The sequence below is a fragment of the Mesocricetus auratus genome, unplaced genomic scaffold (assembly GCF_017639785.1).
Source record: "Mesocricetus auratus isolate SY011 unplaced genomic scaffold, BCM_Maur_2.0 Super-Scaffold_100007, whole genome shotgun sequence".
Classification (NCBI taxonomy): domain Eukaryota; kingdom Metazoa; phylum Chordata; class Mammalia; order Rodentia; family Cricetidae; genus Mesocricetus; species Mesocricetus auratus.
The window spans coordinates 57,939,427-57,961,340 of NW_024429191.1; the positions used below are offsets into that span (position 1 = coordinate 57,939,427).

The 21,914-nt window shown below is 38.3% G+C and overlaps 1 protein-coding gene and 1 long non-coding RNA gene across 11 annotated transcripts in view; one reads left to right on the top strand and one right to left on the bottom strand.

Annotated features, from left to right (window-relative positions):
• Window positions 1-21,914, top strand: part of Nf1 (neurofibromin 1) — a 232,041-nt gene that overhangs the window by 127,686 nt on the left and 82,441 nt on the right. For all 10 annotated transcript variants that reach the window (XM_040749259.1, XM_040749252.1, XM_040749251.1 and 7 more), the window contains 2 exons: window positions 560-706; window positions 2,173-2,283. In XM_040749259.1, the coding sequence (XP_040605193.1) occupies window positions 560-706; window positions 2,173-2,283 (258 nt within the window). The remainder of the gene's footprint in view (window positions 1-559; window positions 707-2,172; window positions 2,284-21,914) is intronic.
• LOC121141421 lies at window positions 8,461-10,919 on the bottom strand. The gene is made up of 2 exons (XR_005878332.1): window positions 10,299-10,919; window positions 8,461-9,388 (listed from the first exon to the last, which is right to left on the bottom strand). It is a non-coding gene; the product is annotated as an uncharacterized LOC121141421 (long non-coding RNA).

A 21,914-nucleotide genomic window follows, 5' to 3' on the forward strand; every position in this document is an offset into this window, starting at 1 on the left:
AGGAGGCCTAGGTAATCTATGGGGCCTTGGGTAGTATTTATCCCTGGCGTACAAGTAGACTTTGAGTGCCCATACCACAATATGGGAGGCTTTCTCAGCCGGTACTCTTGGGGGAGGGCCTAGGCCCTGCCCTGGATGAAATGACAGTCACTGGAGATCCACTATGGTGTGCCTCACCCTCCTTGGGGATTGGAGTGGAGATTGGGTGGGGGACCGGGGAGACCTGGTGGGGAGGGCGAGGAAGGAAGGGAGGGAGAGGGAGCTGGGATTGACATGTGAAACAAGGTTGTTTCTAGCCTAAATTAAAAACTAATTAAAAAAAAGAAAAAAATAGATGAGAATGTTACAGGTATCAATTCTACAAAATAATTGAACTCAATAATCAATTTTATAGGTGGGAAATGGTTGTGTTTTTAAGATACTGAGATATTTCCATTCTGCTTACAAATGAGCAAGGAATAAGTAGTTAAAAGAAAAGCAACCAGTGATGGTCTAAGGAATTTTAGACTGCCCGGTTAATGTGAAGGACCATTTCCTGAGTGTTGTCTGTTGTTGCTAGGGATCATAAAGCTGTTGGAAGACGACCTTTTGATAAGATGGCCACACTTCTTGCATACCTGGGTCCTCCAGAGCATAAGCCTGTGGCAGATACACACTGGTCCAGCCTTAACCTTACCAGTTCCAAGTTTGAGGAGTTTATGACCAGGTAAAACACAACTTTAAAAGGGTGATTGTATTTTGGGGGGTTCAGAAACAAAGTTTACCACCATACCACTTATTAAATATGCTTGTACTGCATTAATGTGACCATGTTTGGTTGTTTTTATATATTGATTTTCTTATAGACAGAATGCTGTCATTTTGTTTGTTTATTTATGTGTGTGCTGGTGTCCCTTGCCCACGGCTAGTATATGAAGTCAGAGAACAGTCTGTGGGAGTCATTTCTCTCCTTCCATGTGTCCCAGGGATCAAGCTCAGCTTGTCAGATTTAGTGACAAATACTTTTAGCTGCTGAGCTATCTTGCTGACTCTCTTTGACATGTTTTTCATTTAATACTTTCAAGAACATATAAGTAACATTATTTGCTTATTATAATAGGAAAATACATTCAACAGACATAACTTAATTGACCTAGATTCACACCTGATTCATGGTTCTTTTGAATTTAAGTTCTAAATTCTTTCTATCATACTAACTTTGAATCCTTCAAAAAGTTAATGGTTTTAACCTCCTTTAGAGTAAGGCCCAGAAAATACAGTATATCCAGTATATCTATAACAGATGTTTCTGTGGACATTTGTTTTTGCATCTCATGTAGAAGAATCTAATCCATGAACTCAAAGGTTCTCACTGTTAGACACACACTTGATGTTCGCCAAATATGGCTCTTTAATATTTTGCAAATGCTATATTGAGGCTGTGAATTGGTTGTTTTATTCTTAGTATGTGCCAAAGACAGAAAGAAAACACTCTCATCTGACAGTCAGAAGTTAATTTACAGGAATTAAGTTAATATAGTGAGACCCTGTTTTGGAGACAGAGGAGGCGAGGGAAAGGAAAGATAGAATGAGAAGATCCAATCCAATGTATGTCTAGTAAATATTACAGAAGCCACATTTATTGAGAATAGGAAGAAGTAATATATTGATTTTTTTCATTCATATCCTAGGGTTTATAAATCAATTAAAACTTACAAAAGAAGCAGACTCTAAAACTTAAGCCACTCTTTCAGAAATTTATTTCAGTACATCTGGGAATTTAATGTGAAAAAAGTATTCATAACCAGGGAGACTAGGCCAGACTCAAAATAAAAGCTGAGTAATCATCAGGAAAAAGATGTTCATGCTGTTTGAAAATACACTTAATATAAATCAAAGAAGAACACACAGAAGCAAAGCCCTTTTCATCCGTGTAAAATCCATAAACGAGACGATTGATAACTGAACTTGCAAGGGAGAAAAATACCCTCAAAAAACTTTCATCAGGGGAAAAAATAGCATAAGTAAAAGGTAATCCTGGGCTCTCTCTCTGTCCAGCAGTATTATTGGATAGCTCCAAGAAAGGTCTCATGACTCAGGACAATATCTAGACATTTTACCCTTCAGAAAACCTGTTGCTTTGTCAGTATTTATTTATCTGCATAGCAATCTGTATAATGCTCTTTCTTTTAGGCATCAGGTACATGAGAAAGAAGAGTTCAAGGCTTTGAAAACTTTAAGTATCTTCTACCAAGCTGGCACTTCTAAAGCTGGGAATCCTATATTTTATTATGTTGCACGAAGGTAAGAGTTAACATTTTAGTCTCTTTTAATGTGTTTTTTTTAAAATGATAGCAAATGAAGGAAAGTGGTTGGATTTATTTTTTTCCTATTTGAATTAATAGCCCTTAAAGATACACTTTCCTAGATAGTCAGCCATCTTATTTTAAAATGCTGCTCACTATTCGGTATTAGTTTCAGATCACTTGCTTCCCAGTGTTGTCTCTCTGGTACATCAGATATTAAAATACCACACAAGAAGTTATTATCAAAGGGAACAGTCAGAAAGAACCTTCGTTTGTTTTCAGATATATTCTGATTTTGTAATATCTGTAACAACAGTTGGAATCTCCCCCTTTTAAGAAGAAAATACTTGAAGAGCCTGTTTCTGAGAATTCTTAACAATGTATTGTTTTAGATTGCATCGGGATGATTTAAAAAATAATTTCAAGAGCTGTGGGAAATGGATGTAAAGATGGATGGGGTGGCCTGGAAATAGACTATGATGTTGTTAGCTATGCTGTGAATTTCTCCTTCTCCTTGGCAGTGGGCTTGCATTGCCTTCCCTGCCATGTGAAAAGTAATATGTGATGGATGGTACTTGGTTAGACTTTTCCTCCCATTGGAACGGTGTAACTCAATGTGGCTGAAGTTTGAAGATTGAGTAATGCTACACAGCAGCTAGTGACATGGAAATGCCAAGGGCAGCCCAGCAGCTATGGAATCTAGACTTTTTGAGTTTCCCAAACTTAACAAAAATCGAGTAATTATGCTAATTTACTTGATGGTTATGTTAACAAAAATCTGACAGTAGCTGAGAAATCATACAAAGTAGGAGAAGAAAGAAGAATGGAAGATGTGGACCTTATGTAACTAGATACTTAGCTGTCCCGAGCACTGGGAACCAGGGAATAGAAGAAAGTTACAGAAAATCACATTTATCTTTGCTAGTCCTTTTTAACAACTGTAAGGACAAAAAGACCCCACCTCCCAAAAGAAAATGGGAGGGGGAACCCCTATAGTTCCGTGAAACTCTGTTCTTGTCTTCGTTGCTCTTTCTAAAGTAATTTTCTTTTGCCCTTAAGATAAGCCATGTTTGTATTTCAACTTTAACCTTTAGTACTACCATGGTATCTTGACTCTCCCTATAAATCTAAGTAGCGAGGACTGGAGAGGAAGGTAGATGTATGCCTCAATTTCTAACCCCCTTTGAGTTCTTAGTAGTTTACAGTAGCAAAGGTTGAAGGTGTGAAAGCTGGATTTTCTTTTTCTCCTTCAGAATAAGAAACTGTAAGGTTAAGGAAAGCAAATGGCCCTGGCTTTCTGTGATCTGGTCAGTGGGGTGTCCACAGCTGTAAATTATGCCTAGATGGTAATGGGCTTGAAGTTGCCAGGGGTTTCCATTCTGCTTCTATTTAGCTGATCATCTTTGAGAAGGAAGGAAGTGCACTTATTAACTACTGTGTCTCTTGTATGACTTTGTGACAAAGTTATGTGTAAGTTGAAGGTCTTTTTTCTTTTTTGAAAAAAGTTGACAAATCAACTTTTTAGTTGGTGTTTTGCTTTATGCTGTAAAGTGGAATTTCACTAAATAACCTCCTGGCCTATAATTCATGATCATCCTGCTTCAGCCTCCTGGATGCTGACCTTTTTTTCCCCCCCCAAATGTGTCTGATCATGCATGTTTATCTGTGCATCACAGGTGTGCCTGGTGTCTTCAGAGGCCAGAGAGAGCACCAAATCCCCTCCGCTGAATTTAGAGACAGCTGTGAGCTGCCATGTGGGATCTTGAAATCAAATTTAGATTCTTTGGACAAACAGCTAGTGCTTTTAACTGCAGAACCATCTCTCCAGCCTTTGAGTGCTGGTCTTACATGTCTGGTGTCTTTTCATTTCTGAGACCTAGTAGAGCTCCTCCTTGCCCTCATTTTTCATTGGATGTGATACTTAGCTCCAGCATAAATGGGCACAGTAGAAAGAGAAAAGCAAGGCCCTGCTTCTCCTTGTCTTGGTAGTAAGTGAAAGCCTTGTCTGTACAGTCATCTTGTCCAGAGCTCTGGAGTCTGACTCCTTCGAGGCCATTCCTGTATTTCAGTGGCTTAGACTACTATGCATTAGGCAACATTTTTGAATTGTGAATTCTGATTCTACAGACATTTCAGGTTTGAATGTCAAATTGGCCTTATCTTCATTCCGTGTTTTCTTTCAATGTCTCTTCTATTACCTATCAGTTTAAATATTTTCCTTTCTTACTGTCCTCTTTGTTAAGTCCCCAAGTCTTGATTTTTACCTGTGAGATCTGATGTATCAATTAAGATATTTTAGTTTGGCTTTGGTTGTTACCAAATCTTTCTTATTTTCTCGAGGATGTGTAACATGAAAAACAAAAGACCCAGAGACAGATATTGGGGTTCAAGCTTCAAGCTGAAAATCAGAGAAGCAAAGCAGGCAAGCTACTAGTCTACCTCAGTCTGAAAAGGTTGATCTTGTCTCCATGAGCTCTCCTCCAAGCCTCAGATTGCTGCCTCTCCTCAATGTGGCTGGAGACTAAATCTCTGAATGCAGCCTGAGACACTGGGCTCCTGTCTTTTATATACCTCTCTAGGGCTGGGATTAAAGGCGCGAGCTCTAATTCTCCTTTAGACTGATTCAATCTTATGTAGCTCTGTGTAGCCTTGGACTCACAGTGAGATCCATCTGCCTGTCTCCTGAGTCCTGGGATTAAAGGTGTGTACCTCCACTGCCCAGCTTCTATGGCTAACTAGTGTGACTGCTGGGATTAAAGGTGTAGATCACCATTGCCTGACCTCTATAGCTTGTGGCTGGCTTTGGATCATGAACCCTCCAGCAAGCTTTATTAAATCATAAATAATATATCACCACCAAGATGGGCCCAAAGAAAAGTATGAATCAGTAGAGCCATCCAGATGGAAATAGAAGTAAACCATAGTTGCTGCGAAATCCAATATACACTCTTATTTTCTTGGTTTTATGTTTAACTTGATTACATGGTTTTCTGATTTCCTTATCATTTCAACTTTAGCTCAGCCATTGACCCCTTCATTATTACAGTATTGCATACTTGAGGTTCCTGAGCAGAAATATGTTGGTCAGTTGAAAATCATCTTTTTTAGAAGACTTTCTGTGCTAGATGTTGACCAGCTAATAGAGACCTGGCTACTCCAAGCCAAGTGCATGTACTGTGGCCCAATAGTCATATAATTCAAAATGTAGCTATTCAGTGTTCAGTGTTCATCAGTGACTGTCCTTACATACAGGTTTTAATTATGTTAAATTGGATCAATGATATAGTATTATCATCTTTGGACATGTCTTTTTTTAATCATTTATTTTTATTTTATGTATATGTGTGAGTTCCTGATGACCATCAAGGCCAGAAAGGGGTTGCAAATAGTAGTAGTTGGTGTTCTCTCAGCCCAACAAGTCCAGTAGAAAATGCCTTTCCTAGCAGCTTCAGCAAAAGTACTTAGCTTTGCTGGTTTGTCTTGAGTCCCATGTCAGTTTCCAGGACTGTCACTCTATCAAGGAAGATGGACCCTTTGACTCTTTAGGCTTGATCATGAACTTATGACTAGAGCTCAGAGGTAAAGCCAGGCACACGTGGGTGGCATGAACTGAAAGGCAAGGATGAGAGCAGTGTTTATTTGCCAGAGGAAAAATGGATTGCCAATACCAGATGAAGAAAAGTGAACAAGTAAGCAGACAGAAGTAGTGGAAACTCTCTCCCTGTACCATTGAAAAACGCGTGAAAGGCTGAATGTGGTGGTATACCCTGCAGTTCCAGCACTGGATAGGCTAAAACAGAGAAATTTCAAGTTCAAAACCAATCTGGGACATAGGTAGTTTAAGGCCAGTCTTGGCTACCATGAAAACTTTTCTTACAAACAAGCAGACCCAAAAAACATTTCTCCTATATTTTCTTGCAAGGTACAAAGTGAGAGAGAGAGAGAGAGAGAGAGAGAGAGAGAGAGAGAGAGAGAGAGAGAGAGAGAGAGAGAGAGAGAGAGAGAGAGAGACGACAGAGAGACGACAGAGACAGAGACAGAGAGAGAGACAGCGAGAGAGATAGCGAGTGTGCGTACAGAGAACTGTATATAACTATACACGTTAAATTGTTTACATTTGAGGGCTGGAGAGATGGCTCAGCGGTTAAGAGCACTGCCTGCTCTTCCAGAGGTCCTGAGTTCAATTCCCAGCAACCACATGGTGGCTCACAGCCACCTATAATGGGACCTGGTGCCCTCTTCTGGCATGCAGGGACACATGCAGTACAGAACACAATATTTACATAATGAATAAATAAATAAAAATTTAAAGAAATTGTTTACATTTGAGCTGGGAGTGTAACTCAGCAATAGAGCGTCTGTTCAGCATGCATGAGGTCCAGGGTTCAACACTCAGACACACACTTTCAAACAAAGCAATAGCATATTCACATGGCTCCTAGTCTCTCAGGAGAGTGAACATGCCTGTAGAATGCAGAGGACCAATATTATATTTCTGTCATTTGTCCCTTTTTTATTTTTTCTTAAGTAATTAAAAATTTAAAACCTAAGAATTTCAGTGGAGTTTCCTCTGTGGGGTTCTTCACAACTTCTCTTGTCACATTAATATAGATTATTACTTGCATTTACTTAATGCCTTTTTATATCAGACAAACTGCACATTACCTCGTTTTTGTTTAATCCTCACAGTAATCTTCTGATACTGTTTCACTGTCAACGGAAACTCAAACCTAGCTGTCAGAAAAATCTGAATAACTAAACATTGTATATGCTCTCCAAACTTCCACATCAAAATCTAGGGACAAGACTTAATTTGTGTATTTAAGCTGACACCCCAAATGATTCATCTGTAGTCAATTTGAGTTCTGCTGGGTCATTTTATTCTTGGTAGCTCAGCTAGTTAGAATCATTACCTAATCTGAAGTTCCTAATTCACTGATAATAAACCACAGGAATTATTACTGTTAGCATACGAAGTTTGTTGAGTTAAATCCATCCCTGTATACGAACATAAAAATCCAACCAATATTCTTTTAATCTCAGCACTTAATCAAAAGCTAGAGGCAGGCAGATCTCTGTGAGTTTGAGGCCAGCCTGATTTACAGAGAGAGTTTCAGGACAGCCAGGGCCACAGAGAAACCTTGTCTAGAAGGAAAGGAGATGGGAGAAGGAGGAAGGAAGAGGAGGAAAAGGAAGAGGATAAAAAGGGGAAAAAATCCAGTGAACAGTTAAGAGACACTTTGTAAGTGTTTCGGGATGGGTCGGGACAGGAGGGAACAGGAGTGGGTCAGGTATTCTGGCACTCGGGAGCCAAGGACCACCACAGGTTGCAGTAAGCTTGGCAGCTTACAGCCTTGCCTCAGAGAAAGGCTTCTCCAGTGTATCAGCTCCACTCTGGCAGGACAGGGTCTTCCAGCTGGGGATGTTCGCCTAGTGTAGCAGTTTTGCTAGGCAGGAGGTTTCTAGGGCGAAGTTGTTACAGTTCAGCTCTGCTCCTGGAGAGCGGAGAGCGGGGAGCGGGGAGCGGGGAGCTGGGAGCGGGGAGCTGGGAGCGGGGAGCTGGGAGCCGGGAGCTGGTAGCAGAGTGTAACAACTCCGCTCTGCCAAGGAAGGTTTCCTGGCAAGTGTTGTAGCGCTGTGTTATAGCGCTGCTCGCTCTGCTCTGCCCAGGGTCGTCTCTGCTCTGTTGCTGCCGCAAAAGAAGATCTTTACTCAAAGCTCATCCAAACGGATTTATTGGAAGGCAGCTGGACCAGCCAAGCTGAACATACACAGGGTTTATATAGGGTTGGGGAAGTTTTTCCAGAGTAGGGATTGGTCCGATTTCAGTGCTGAGCTCAGATTGGCTAGAGCTCTGCTCCGGGATTGGTTACTTTTTTACACAGGATTAGGGTCAGATTTGGCTCTGGTTTCAGGGCCAAAGTGTGTTTCTTTCTCTGATCCTTTTTAGCCTTTTGGCTCCAATTTTAGGGCCAGGGTGCATTTCTTTCACTGACTCTGATTCCAGGGACCAAGTGTGTTCCTCTGGCACTGGTTTTAGGGTCGGGGCACATTTATTTGGTTGTGGTTGCAGGGCCAAAGTGTGTTTCTTTGGCTCTGCTCAGGGTGTGTTTCTTTGACTGGTCCCTTTCCCCTACACACTTCTCTATAAAGTGAGTTCTTAGTTCTAAGCATCTTTTGAAACACAAATCAAGATTTATTCAAAATGTACTCTTATCATTGGATCAGCAGTATTCTGCTTTTAAACTGTACTGGGATGACCTATTGCTATCACACTCCCATGAAAATAACATTCCACTGATGAGTATGTTTTATAAAAAACTGTTCTTTAAACCATACCAGTATTTTCAATCTATTTAATTAAAAATAATAAAATTCAAAACAGCTTCTCCCATACCACTCTTTATGTCGTACTATCTCCTTCCCCCTTTGGTTAATTGCCTCCTTATGTTATTTCTTCTTGTACCTTTAATATAAACATTTGAGTTCTGATTTTTCCCACATTTAAAACACAAATGTAATGTTTTGCTTATTTTGGCATTTAATAGGGCACTACACTTATAGAAAGGAAACTATAATATTAATGTAGTGTTTAAATTTATACAATTAAAACTTACTGAAACCCAGATCACACTAGAATAATGATAATTTCTTTAGTAAATTACAATAAATTGTATTTTTTTAGTGTGCTTATCATTATGAGGGACTGAAGTGAGCAGGTATTGCGCTCACTTCTGCTTGAGTATGCACAAAAGAGTAAGAACACTCCACAAACAAAGAGAGTAAATGCTGGATATTGGCTTGAGTGCTGTGCCACCACCTGCTACAGTCTTTGCAGTATTTATATAGGAGCTTGAAGACATGTTTCCTTGCCAGGTGGTCTTGGAGATCTGCGCTGTAGGCTTTATCACAGGTTTGGGGCTGCTTCCAAGCTGTGTTGTAGTTGCAGTACTTAGGCTTGTTGTGGCCTGTGAACTCATGGTGGAAACTAAGGTCGTCAGACTTGAGTTTTCTGTAGAACTTGATGTTGTTATTTCCATAATATGAGCATACATGAGGAGCAGGCTGATGGTGAATAAATGCTTGATCATCATCTTCCTTTGCTTTAAAATGATTATAAAATTTAATATTCAGTTCACAAACACATGGACAATCATATATCCTCAATTGTGTTTATTTAGTATGTTCACATAATATAATTTTTTATTATTTATTAATGAACAAATAACAAGCTTCCTTCCTATACATCTCTTAATAGAAGACCTGCTTTCTGTCTAGGTCACTCACTTCAGGGTTAAGCATTCTGAATATTAGGTTGAGCTTGATTTTGTTGTCCTGTTTTGCAAACTAGTAACGTGAGGCATTTGGGGCAGTGTACAGAGCAGGAAAGCAGGAAAGGCCAAGGCAGCTTGGGAGAATGGTGTGGTGAAAGCAGGAGAGAAGCAATGGCACTCCCTCTCCATGCTTACCTAAAGTCACAAATTAGAATATTACTCGAAATGGTTGTACCAAAAATGGAAAGGAAAGACCCTAAACCAAATGATTCCTCAGTGCTGAGGTTCACTTCATTTTACTTTCTTTGGGGATGGGAAAAGCAACTGTATTGGAGTATTTCATAACTTTTTAAAAAGAAGGAAATAGAGAATTGATTAAAATCAGTCTGTCATTTTACAACCGGCTCTATACAAGGGGCATAGCATGTCTAGCCCTGTCTTAAAGTAGGCAGAACTAGAGCCCAAGTCTGACTCCTAGTCCAGTGTTCTTTAACAGGTGAAGCTGGTAACACAGAACAGATTTCTATACCAAAGAGTTATCACCATTTCTAAAGTTAGGCTAGTCTTCTTTTAGCCTGTGTTCAAATATAATTCCTTGCTATATCTCTGATAATTCAATAAATCCCTGCTTACCATGATTAAATAGTATACATTTTTTATTCAAAGCTTAAACTTAAATATATAGAAAAAGTTCCATTTCATTATAATACATAGTTAGACATTTTCAAGTTACTATTACCTTTTGATTTGGTGGAGTATTTTTGAAGATTTTTTTAAATTCAGCCCTTCTCTAGTGTCCTGGAGAACGATTCTGAAAGGGATTTTCTTTCCATTCACTGCGTGCTGCTTAATATAGCTAGCTAGTCAGTCACATGCTCAAAGCCTTGCCTCTTTGGAAATATTCAAATGAGTATTTTCCAAACATCTAGTGTAGATAGGCAGACTTTGACAGAGATTAAGGAATTCAAATAAAGTCTTTGTACAATGTACATATTTAAAGGCTCCAGTGAGTAGTTCACTGGAATTAGCCTTTCTGTATACTCTAATGAATTGCTTCATTGGATTGATGCTAACTAGGTTAGTATACAGTTTTGTGTTGTGATTCTCATGATTTTAAATCAAGTAAGACTGTTAAAGATGAAGATTTAAAAATAATTTAGGAATTTTATATTTTTTGGAAGTTAAATGTTGATATGTAAAAGATAAAAGAAGCCTCAGATAAATTAAACTGTATTCATGTGGGATTTTAAAAAAGATTATGCATAGCTGGGCAGTGGTGGCGCATGCCTTTAATCCCAGCACTCGGGAGGCAGAGGCAGGAGGATCGCTGTGAGTTCAAGGCCAGGCTGGACCCACAGCCTCCAAAACAATACAGAGAAACCCTGTCTCGTAAAAACCAAAAAAAAAAAAAAAAAAAAAAAAAAGATTATGCATGGAAGTAATAATGTGATACTGAGTTCACAAAAATTTGCAGTTTTAAAAATGTGTTAAACCACCTATCTGATGAGATTAAGTAAATTCTTTCAAGGAAAGTTGTATTTTGGTCAGTTTTTCCTTGAGCAGTATGTTGGGAAGTTGGGCTATATTGTGCTAATAGCTTCATTGCACTGGCATGCATGTGAATGCAGCACGGATAGACAACGGTGTCGACACACAAGGAAGTCACTGTGTCAGTGGCCTAAGAACAAGTCAATACATGCTTCTTACTTTACTCTGTTGTGAATTTTTCCCCTCCTTTTCAATGAATAGGCAAATGCTTGCTAAACCCTTAGCCTTGCTTAATGGAGGGGAGTTGTGGTCATACTTAGGAAATAAACAAAAGAAGCCTCTTGGCAACCAGAGTAAATGCTATAAATCAGATGACTAAGATAATGCCTGGTACCATTCGAGGGTTTACTCTGGGGAATGTGGCTTAAATGGTTGTAGTGATGTTTTGTCCTTGAGACTGTAATTATGTTTTTCCAATCCTGACCTTTTAAATTTATCTTTTTTTTCCCTCCCTTTGAGACAGAATCTCCCTAAGTATCTTAGCTGGCCTTGGATTTACCATCCTCTAGCCTCAACATCAGAGTGCTCAGATTACAGTGGGAACCGCCATTCCTGGCTAGTTAACTATTATTGTACTTCTAACAACTCAGTCTCATCTTAATTCAGTATTTTGTCCATCTTGTTTTTCCCATAATCACTTTGTTTTGCTTTGTTTTTTGAAATATGGTCTCACTATGTAGCCCTGGCTCTTTTCATATTTTATTAATTGCATTTATCACCTAGCCAACTGACTAGCTCACTAACCGTGGATTTCTCATTGTCTGCTCCTTTTTATTAATTGTAATGCTCCTAAACTAACTCAAATTACTTGCCATTATCCAGCCTTTAAAGATCTCCATATTGTCACTCCATCTGAACTATTTTCCTTCCTTGCTTAGAATTCCTTCTGTGGAGGCCTCTCTTGTGAGTACCCTGTTTTGTATGTATGAACCTCCCCTTACTCTATAATGAAGAATTAGTCGTTTTTTGAACATTGTAATTATCAGAGTCTTTTTTTTTTCTTCCCATTGTCTTCTGGATTTCTTGTGGTCAAGCACACCCCTTATTCTTTGTATTTTCTCTATCTTTTAGCATAGTAAGTAATTATTAAAAATAGGAGACAATAAGCATTGGAATTCATTGAAAACTCATCAATTTCTTCAGTCCTATCAGCTGATATCATTAGTAATATCTAAAGTAGCAAGTATTTGGTCATTTGACTTTTTTCCTCTGTATTATAATCATAAATTAGTCATAGGTTTAAATTTAAGGTCTCTCTTTTGCTTTCCGGCTCCTGGTTTGTGGGTTATATGCATATTCATCCGTGACAACCTAAAGTTGAACCAACATAAATCTGATACACAAATTATTTGGAGCACATTACCTGGGTTGGTATGAGGTTTGGAATTACTATATTTGTGCTTCTTGCCTCCTTAGAACATATTGCCATAGCACTTCTAGCAGCATTTATTTAAGTGGTACCATGTAGCTGAGTTCTGGAGACATGAGTTGTGACTACTTTTCCTGGGGAGCCTATTTCTGTTCACTCTAGACAAAGAGGGAAATGACAGAACAAAGGAACTTTTCTGTCTTAGTTGAACTTGGTAAACTAGTGAGCGTATAGTGTACAGGAATATCAGTAACACAGTCTGCAGCATGACAACGACGACAAAAACAAAAACAACCCACTCCTGCATCAGTGATGAATCTAAAAGTTGCCTGGAGTCTTCTTCCTCTAACAACTACTTCTTCCTTGTATACTATTGAAGAACAGGAGTGGGGCTCCTGAGCTTTCCTTTTCTTCCCATGAGAATGTTAATAGGTCCATTTGCATGAGGGTCATCACCATTGGGCTGATTCAAGTTGTCAATAATCACATCCAGCCTAGAGGAAGCTTTCAGGCCTACGGTTTGACTTTGCCACACTTCTCCAAAGGTTCAGTGGAGGGCATCTCCACAACCCCAGAAGACAGTAGTAGATCTCTATGACATTAGAAAGGTGGTAAATAAACTTTTGTTGTCATGGCTGGTGATATTTGGGGGCTATTTATAATAGAAACCCATCTATGATAACTATGTGCTAGATACTGTGTTATTCTACTTTTCATCCTGCTTTCTGCCTAAAAGGCTAATATGTGTAGAGAATTTTATTGGACTTTTCTCATCTCTGATTTCCAGTTGACCAATAGGGAATACAAAGAGACTGAAGAAATAAAGGGTAGATGAGGAATGTACTCTCTTGTACTGGGGTCTGGCTACATCCCTCCATGAGATGATGGTTTTGTTGGGCAATCCTCTCTCTATATCTCCTTTCTGGTAACTGCTCTACTTCAACTGATGTTTCTGAACCTTTTGTCTTAAGTCCTGCCTTATCCTTTTTATGGAGTCTCTTGGATCCTAATTTTTTACCTACTAGAGTTATTGCTTCTACAGATTATGTACTTATATCCTCTAAAGTCTGAACTGTTAAGAATTCACGAATGCATCTTGCTCCAAGGATTTCAAATCAGAATTATAGATCTATACAAAATTTACAGGTTTATTGTATTAATTGCAAGATTTCTAGGGACTCTATTAGAATGCTCAGTATATGGCAAGTAGGTAGTGCCACCATTACTTAAGACTCTCATAAATCTTTGGGCGTGGTGGTACCTGAATTTAATCCTAGCATTCAGAGACACTGGGAGGTAGACATTCATGAATTTGAGGCGAGACTGGTCTACATAATAAGTTCCAGGATAACCAGGCCTACATAGTGAGATCCTGTCTTAAAAACCAAACAGACAAGAAATGTAGCTCAGCAGTTTATACTTGCTCCTGTTGTAACAAATCTACTTTGTTTACTCATACCCACATGGTGGCTTCCAACCAACTGCAACTGCAATTCCAGGGAGTCTGTCCTCTGCAGACTCCTGAATGCAGCGCTCTCTCTCTCTCTCTCTCTCTCTCTCTCTCTCTCTCTCTCTCTCTCTCTCTCTCTCTCTCTCTCTCTCTCTCTCTCTCTCTCAGGCAAGGCAAACAAACACACATAACATTAATAAATGTTAACAAAATTTGAAACAAGAATATATTGTAATTTTAAATCTTTTTGTGTTTAGAGCTGGCATCTGGGGATTAGTAAGCAGTGAGGATGGTATTTTTCCATACTTGAATTACTTTTAATTGGCTCGTTTCTGAGGCAGTTCTAAAGCTTTCTATAGGTCTTCATATATTGATTGTTCTATAGCACCTAAGAAAATGGAGGAAAGCAGTTGATAAAATCATCTCAATAATCATAAATTTTATGTATCAATTTTTTGAGAATCTCAAATTAGAGTTACAATCAGGCAGTTCTCTCTCTTGTGACTTTTCTCTTTGGTCTTTTGGGGGTTTTGTCTCAGGGAAAGGATGCTCGGATCTTTCCTCAAATAGTATTTGTGTGCATACTCTTTAAAGGAAATGGAATCATCCTTTTTAAAAAATTTTAGTTACTTATATACCATGTATCTGGTTACTATACATGTTCCTTTTAAGTAGAATTTTTAATGTTTAGAAATTAAGTTATGTATGTTTGGTTATTCTAAATCAGTTCAGGTTTTTAAATCTTTTTAAAATTTATTTTTATTTTTAAGTTATGTGTGGGTTGTGTATGTGCATATTCACTGTCATACATGAGTGCAGGTGCCTTCAGAAGTCAGAGGCATCAGATCTTCTAGAGCTGGAGTTAGATGTAGTTGTGAACCACCTGACTTGGTTGCTGAGAACCAAATTTGGGTCCCCTGAAAAGGTAGCTAGTACTCTTAACCATTGCACCATCTCTCCATTTGCCAGGATTATATCATGCATCAAGTATTTTGTTGTTTGATTTCGGTTTTACTATTAGTTTGTTAGTTTATTTTGAGATACCGTCTTACTCCTGCCCCATGTGAACTTGAAATTCTCTATGTAGGCAATATTGACTTTGAACTTCTGTCAATCCTCTTGCCTCTGCCTCTCAAATGTTGAGATTATAACCATGTACCACTATGCCCAGCTTATAAATGGGTTTTTACTTACATTTCGAGGTTGAACATTTAAAGCATATTGGTAGTACATAACATTGAAGAAATGGCTCTTCAGTGTTTGTTTTTGTAAAGATCCATTTCTGTTCTTTTTAATTATGTGTAGGTATGCGTGTCTGGATGTGGGTATGTGTATGTGCTCAAGGATAACAGAGAAGTCAGATCCTCTGGAGCTAGAGTTGCAGGCATTTGTAAGCCTGCTGGTGATGTGCTCTTTACCACAGAGCCATCTCTCCAGTACAGTATTGCTTTTAAACAAATGATTTGAAAATTTCCTGAGACAGTAGATGTACAACTATGCAAAAAGACGGGCTGCTGTTAGATTTAATCCTGATTAACTTTTAGAACTGCACAGAAACCATCATTTTCTTCTATAGTAAGATAACATCTTTGTTTAGAAATATAATATAGGAAAAAGACGTATTATATACATCTACATGAGGAACTGTATTAAAGGGTCACAGCATTAGGAAGGTTAAGAACCACTGCTCTAGAGACTGGCACAGGAGTGGGTCTGCCCCTAACACTTAGAATGCAAACACACATCCTGAATATCACCTTCACTGTGTGGTAATAAAGTCCTGTTAAAACGGTTTTCTAGTTGGTTGTTGATGTCATGGTAGAATGCTTGTTAGTCCTCATGGTGCATGGTAACATCTGTAAAAGAACATTCCATATTTGATACCTTGTCCCTCACATTTGCTTCAGTTACACAGACCACCTCACCAGTGTCCTTTGCCTACCCTGGCAGATTGCTATGCCTTGCATTAAAAGGGCAAACTTGAACTGTCCACTCAGCTTATCTCAGTAACCTGAGTCTGAGTCCTCTAAGTAAGGATTCTTCCCCAAAATAAGGTTGTATGTGTGCTTCACTGATTATAAAATTCACCCTTTTAAATTACACAGTTTTGTGGATTTTGGCATATTTTGAGTTGTACTTTTATCACTCCTAGCCAATTAAAGCCATTAATGAGCACCCCCATTTCTCCCTTTTCCCTAGCACTTGATAGCACTCCTAATCTGCTTTGTGTCTCTATGGGTTGCATATCATAGATATTTCATATACGTGAGTTATACAGTGTATGTTCCTTTACTTCACACATCTTCAATGTTCCTCTATTGTAACATATAGACTTCAATATTACATTTTTTATCTGGTTATTAAATTTTCTCCACTTTTTCGTCATTGTGCATAGTGCTTCTGTAAATACTTTTGTGTGTATGTGTGGGGATCTGTGTTTTCAGGGTTTTAGATACATATCTAGAAGTGGAGTTATTGAAACATGGTAATCAATTGTTAACCTCTGAGGACCTGACTAACTTTTTCCAAGTGCATGTGCCATTTTACTTTCCTACATAGTGCATGAAAGTCCTAGATTTCCCACACCCTGACCGTGTGTTTGCTGTTAGCTGTTTGTCTAGGTGGGCTCTGGTAAACCCTTCTTCCTCTAAACCACAGTGGGTTCTCTTACTATTTTACAATGACCGTGTCAGAATATAATTTTCTGCTTTTATATTTAGTTCCTAGGTTTTATATATCTTTATGTGAATGCACAGGAGATCTAGAATAGTATGAAATTTCACGGAACAAGTAACAGATAGATCTCGATTTTGTTTGTTGTATTCTGCTTTTGAGATGGGGACTTGCTTTATAACCCAAGGTGATCTTGAACTCAGGATCCTGGCACTGTCTCCTCAGTATTAGGATTACAGATGTGTGCCACCAACTCTAATCTAACCAATTTTTAGTGATACATACATACAGTTATCCATTGATAGTATTTAAACTTGCCCATTTAAATTACAAACGCACATGGTTTTGATCTGAAGAAAGAATACTTGATTGATTTAATGTTAATGATTAGAATTGGAGCTCTAGCTAGGTGTGATGTTGCATATTTGTAACATGAGTTCAAGCCTGTATTATTCAGATCCCACAGCTTTAATAAGGGAAGGAGAAAAACAGTAGAATTGAAGTTCTAAAGTGACCTGTAAGAGTTCTTTAGTGGTTCTCTTTTATGTGATCCTTGGTTTGTAGGAGCAGAGCGGCCTGGTGTTCAACTACATCACTTTACAGGGCTGCTTTAGTGACTGACACATATGGACCAACTGGCCTGGCATGTTTTTAATTTAAAGAGTGGTTAGTGATTATAACCTAGCTGCTGCTCTATTAAAAACAGGTGCTTGAGTCAATTGCTTTTTAGTGCATACAGTCATTGAAAGTAAATAATATTGAGAATACTTACAAGGTTTATTTTAAAATATATTAAATTTTAGAACAAATATGTAAGATAAACACACCTGATAGATGTTGGTCTCTACAGAACAAGTCACCAGTAAAGATGATGTACTTGCAACTGTGCTACCTTTGAATATAACATTTTAGGGAAATAAATGTTAGGGGTGGAGGGAAGCACTGTCAGGGTCTAAAGCAGATTCTTTTAGAATATGGCAGAAAAACAATCTTGACCTTTCTTAGTTTTGTTTAGTTTAAGATGACAAAATATTAAATTTAGTTACAATGATGTTTGGTTCTTTTTCAGTGTAATGTAAAAACTGCTTGTGTTATTGGGTTTTGTTTTGTTGTTTTTGTTTTGTTTCATTTTATGTCATTTTATGTGTATGCTTTTGTCTTACTTTGTTTTGAGACAGGGTTAAAAACTGCCCCTTACTGGGCAGTGGTGGTACACGCCTTTAATCCCAGCACTCAGGAGGCAGAGGCAGGCGGATCTCTGAGTTTGAGGCCAGCCTGGTCTACACAGAGAAACCTTTTCTTTTAGAAAAATAAAAAACAAAACAAAAGCAAAAAAAAAATTTAAACTTAAAAACTGACTTGGTAGTTTTTTTTGGGGTGTATGTGTCAGTTCTAAAAATGGTTTTCGTAATTATGGAATCATTGGATTAAATAAAATGACTTAACATGGTTGCTTTGAAATATACAAAAATTCATGTGTATCACATGATATGTTTTATTCATGCTTAAAAATAAAATAAGTAAGTAGTCATTTTATGATTTGTATGTGAAATTTTTTTTCCTAGTTTAAAGTGACTTCTTCGTTCTCCAATTCATTTGTTTTAAGGAAACTTTGGTTTTTACAGTGTGTCTGTAAATTCAGACTTAATGGCATAGAGCTTTGTGGTACAGTTTAAAGTTAAGACCAAAGACTTAGAGTCTTTCATGAAAGCCAGAGAGTTGGATATAGTGGCATAAACCTGTAATCCCAACATTGGTGATGTTGAGGCAGACTAAGATAATGATTTCAGAGGACCTCCCTTCTGCAACAAAAGATTTGATATGATCTTATAGAAATGTTATGCCATGAGGAATAGCCCCTACAGTTAGACGAAATATTTTTAAACAATTACTTAATTTCCATTGGTATGAGGAAATATAGTTGAATATTGAATGTCTGCATAATAGAACTGGTAAATGGCTGTGGCTGTGTTCCAGATACTCTTATACTACATACTGTCTCAGATTGTTAGTGGTCACTGAGGTTTTGGTTGTCAAATGATAGCTTTCCCAGTGGTTATTGTGGTATATGGCATTTTTGTTTTCCCGTACTAATGATTCGGTGTTTCCCCTTCTCTCTATTTGCTGAAAAGCCATTAAATCTGAGCTTATTTTCTGTTGAGGCAAGCATTTGGTAGTCATTCAAGCTCCCTCAGCTTTCAGAAGTGTTCATTGTATTGGAATGTGACTATGAACAAAAAAATAATGCAAAATAAAAAAATTGTATTTCCTGATGTGATTAGCCTGATGGCCTGAGTTCAGATCCTCAGAACCCAGGCAAAAGCTGTCAGCAATGGAGTACAACTGTACTCCCCAGCACTCCTCTGGAAGGATGGAAGGTGGAAACAGGGAGAATCTTCTAGAAGCCCATTAGCCATTTAGGCTAGCGTATATAGCACAGCAGCAAACAAGTTAGAAGTAGAGGTCCAACAGGCAAGGTTATATGACCTCTATACAGCAGTGTACACGTACACACATACACTCACATATATTTTAAATTGTATTTTCTATGAGATAAACAACAAATCAGCTATTTGATGTACTGTAGAGGAAATTATGTGCACACTCGCACATGCAGTTAAGCATATATATGCACATATATACAAAGACCAGAAATTGATGTTGGTTGTTGTTTTTTATTACTCTCCATCTTGTTTCTGGTACAGAGTCTTTCTCTGGCCCATGAACTCACTGATTTGGTTAAACTGGCTGACTAGGCAAGCCCCCAGGATCCTCCCGTCGCCACCTGCCAGGGCTGATAGTAGTACAGCATGCTGCCACACCTAGCTTCTTAAGTAGGTCCTGGGGATCCAATCAGATCTTCGTACTTGCTAAGAAGCACTTTACTGACTGAGTCATCTCCCCAAACTCTAACCCACTCCTTAAAACACTCTTGTATAATTTGTATGTTTTAAACCGCTTTTGAAATCAGAGCACTAGTTAACAAGATAACAGACTTTAAATGACAAAACTTAATTCTGTTCTTTCTGTTAAACTACAGTGAACAGCCGAGCAATTTTGCTGTTTTTGTTGTGTATGCATATGTGTGACTGTTTCACTTCTGTATTTTGTAAATAGCCTCAACAAATTCAGAATCTCAAGCCAGGGATTCTGATGAGGAAAAATAGGTGTCTTTACTATTTCTCACCTAGTTCTTTAAAACATTTAATGGATGGAAGACAGTTGAACCAAAATGGCATTTCTTAAAAGTTGAGATTCTTAAAGACCTCATTTTGCTCTGCAGCTTTCAGTGTGTGAAACAAATGAATCTGCTTAACACATTAATACATTGAGGTGACAGTAGCTTTCACTTCTAAATAACTTCATTTGATCAACTTGTTCTATTAAGTTGTTCAGGAATTTTTGGAATTAATAATAATTAGCAACTATCTAGAATTGGTTCTCTACACTATAACTCTACACTGCCCTGAACTAATTTCTTGTATGGCAAGTAGTACCAAGCCAGAGCCTTCATTCTGATTTTATTTTCCCCTCTGAGATGAGTGGTTTTGCTAAGTTATCCATGCTGACTTTGAGCTTGTAAGTGTTTTAAGTAGAAGATACTGTAAGTATATTCTACTACACTTGGTTTCCTTCATTCTTAACTTTTCTTTCATCTCCCTCAGGACTTTGCATTGGCCTAAATGGAATAACCAACCATAGGTTCTAGAGTAGACTTGGCTTGTTGTAAGTAGGTCATCATTAGTGCACTGGTCACATCTTTGATCTGTTCTTCTTGTTACTTAGGAATTCAGATAAAGATAGTTAACAAAAGAAACTTGAGAAAAATAATATCAAAACTGAAATACAAAAGATGAGTAAAGTTGCTAACATAAGAAGCGGGTCATATAGCATCCCTGAAAGCCTGGTGGCCAAAGAGATCATGGTGAATTGGAGAGAAGTTTGGTTTGCTTAGACATTAAGCTATATGAGGGTGCTGGGTTTTGATTCATAGCCTAGTTACTGTTCAAAAGAATCATACCATTGTGTGAATATGGCTATTATATCTTCTCCAGTTCTGCTTTTATACAAATTGCTTGTTGTTTTAAAGATTTTTAAGTTATCACATTATATTTCTATTGTGTTTTTCAGTTATATAGCTGGCCTTATTCTCATATTTATTTATTATCTTGTTTCCTGTGTTGTAAACATTTTCTTTTTGTCCTTTTCCCAGTAGTGGAAACTTTTTATAGTAATAGAGTCTCCTTTATAGTATCCTATTTTAATATTTTTATCAGGTTTGATGTTCCAACATAAAGAATACAGAAGGTTTGTATTGACAAATTTATTGGCAATTTCTTTTTAGTTCACTTTGTGGTGTGTATCACATGAATGTTAAATAGAAGTGTCTTCTCAATTTTCTTCTTTTTTGTATTTCTTAGTTTTTTATTTTATGTGTATGAATGTTTTGCCTTCATTTATGTCTATGCACTACATGTGTGCCTGGTGCAAGAGGGTGTCAGATCCCTTAGAACTGGAGTTATGGATGGTTAAGAGCTACCCTTTAGGTGTTGGCAAGAGCAACAAATGCTCTTAACCAGTGATCCATCTTTTCAGTCTGTGTCTTCCAATTTTCCCTGTTCTGTTCATTGAATTGTTCCTTATTGTTTTGATCTCCGGTTCTTTTTTATCCCAAAGTTAACAATGTTTAAGAAATAGTGTGTGCTACGCATTATTTTAAACAATGTGTGTCATCTTATTTTCTTGTAACTTTACCTTGAAGCATAGAACTAATTTTCTAATGCTACATAACTAATGGCTTTGTTGGCTGAGCATGGGGGTGTATGCTTAAAATCCTAGCATTTAGAAAGCTGAGGAAGGAAGATTGAGAGTCTGAGACTAGCCCAGGCTGCATAGTGAGACCCTATCTTAAAATGCATATATGATGGCTCAGTGGGTAAAGGTGCTTACTCCCAAGCCTGATAATCTGAGTGTGATCTCCCAAACAAATCCACATAATGGAAGGAGAAAATTGACTTCAAAAAGTAGTCCTCTGACCTCCATATGTAGGCACTCTGATTCATCCTCCCTCAGTCCCTCCCTCCGTCCCTCCCTCCGTCCCTCCCTCCGTCCCTCCCTCCGTCCCTCCCTCCGTCCCTCCCTCCGTCCCTCCCTCCGTCCCTCCCTCCCTCCCTCCCTCCCTCCCTCCCTCCCTGGTGTGTGTCTGTGTGGTGGGTTATGTGCCTGTGTGCACATGTACTGAGGCTCAAGCCCAGGGCCTCTTGAGCACATTCCCTGCTACTAAGGTAGGCCCCAGGCCCTTCCTGTCTACTCTC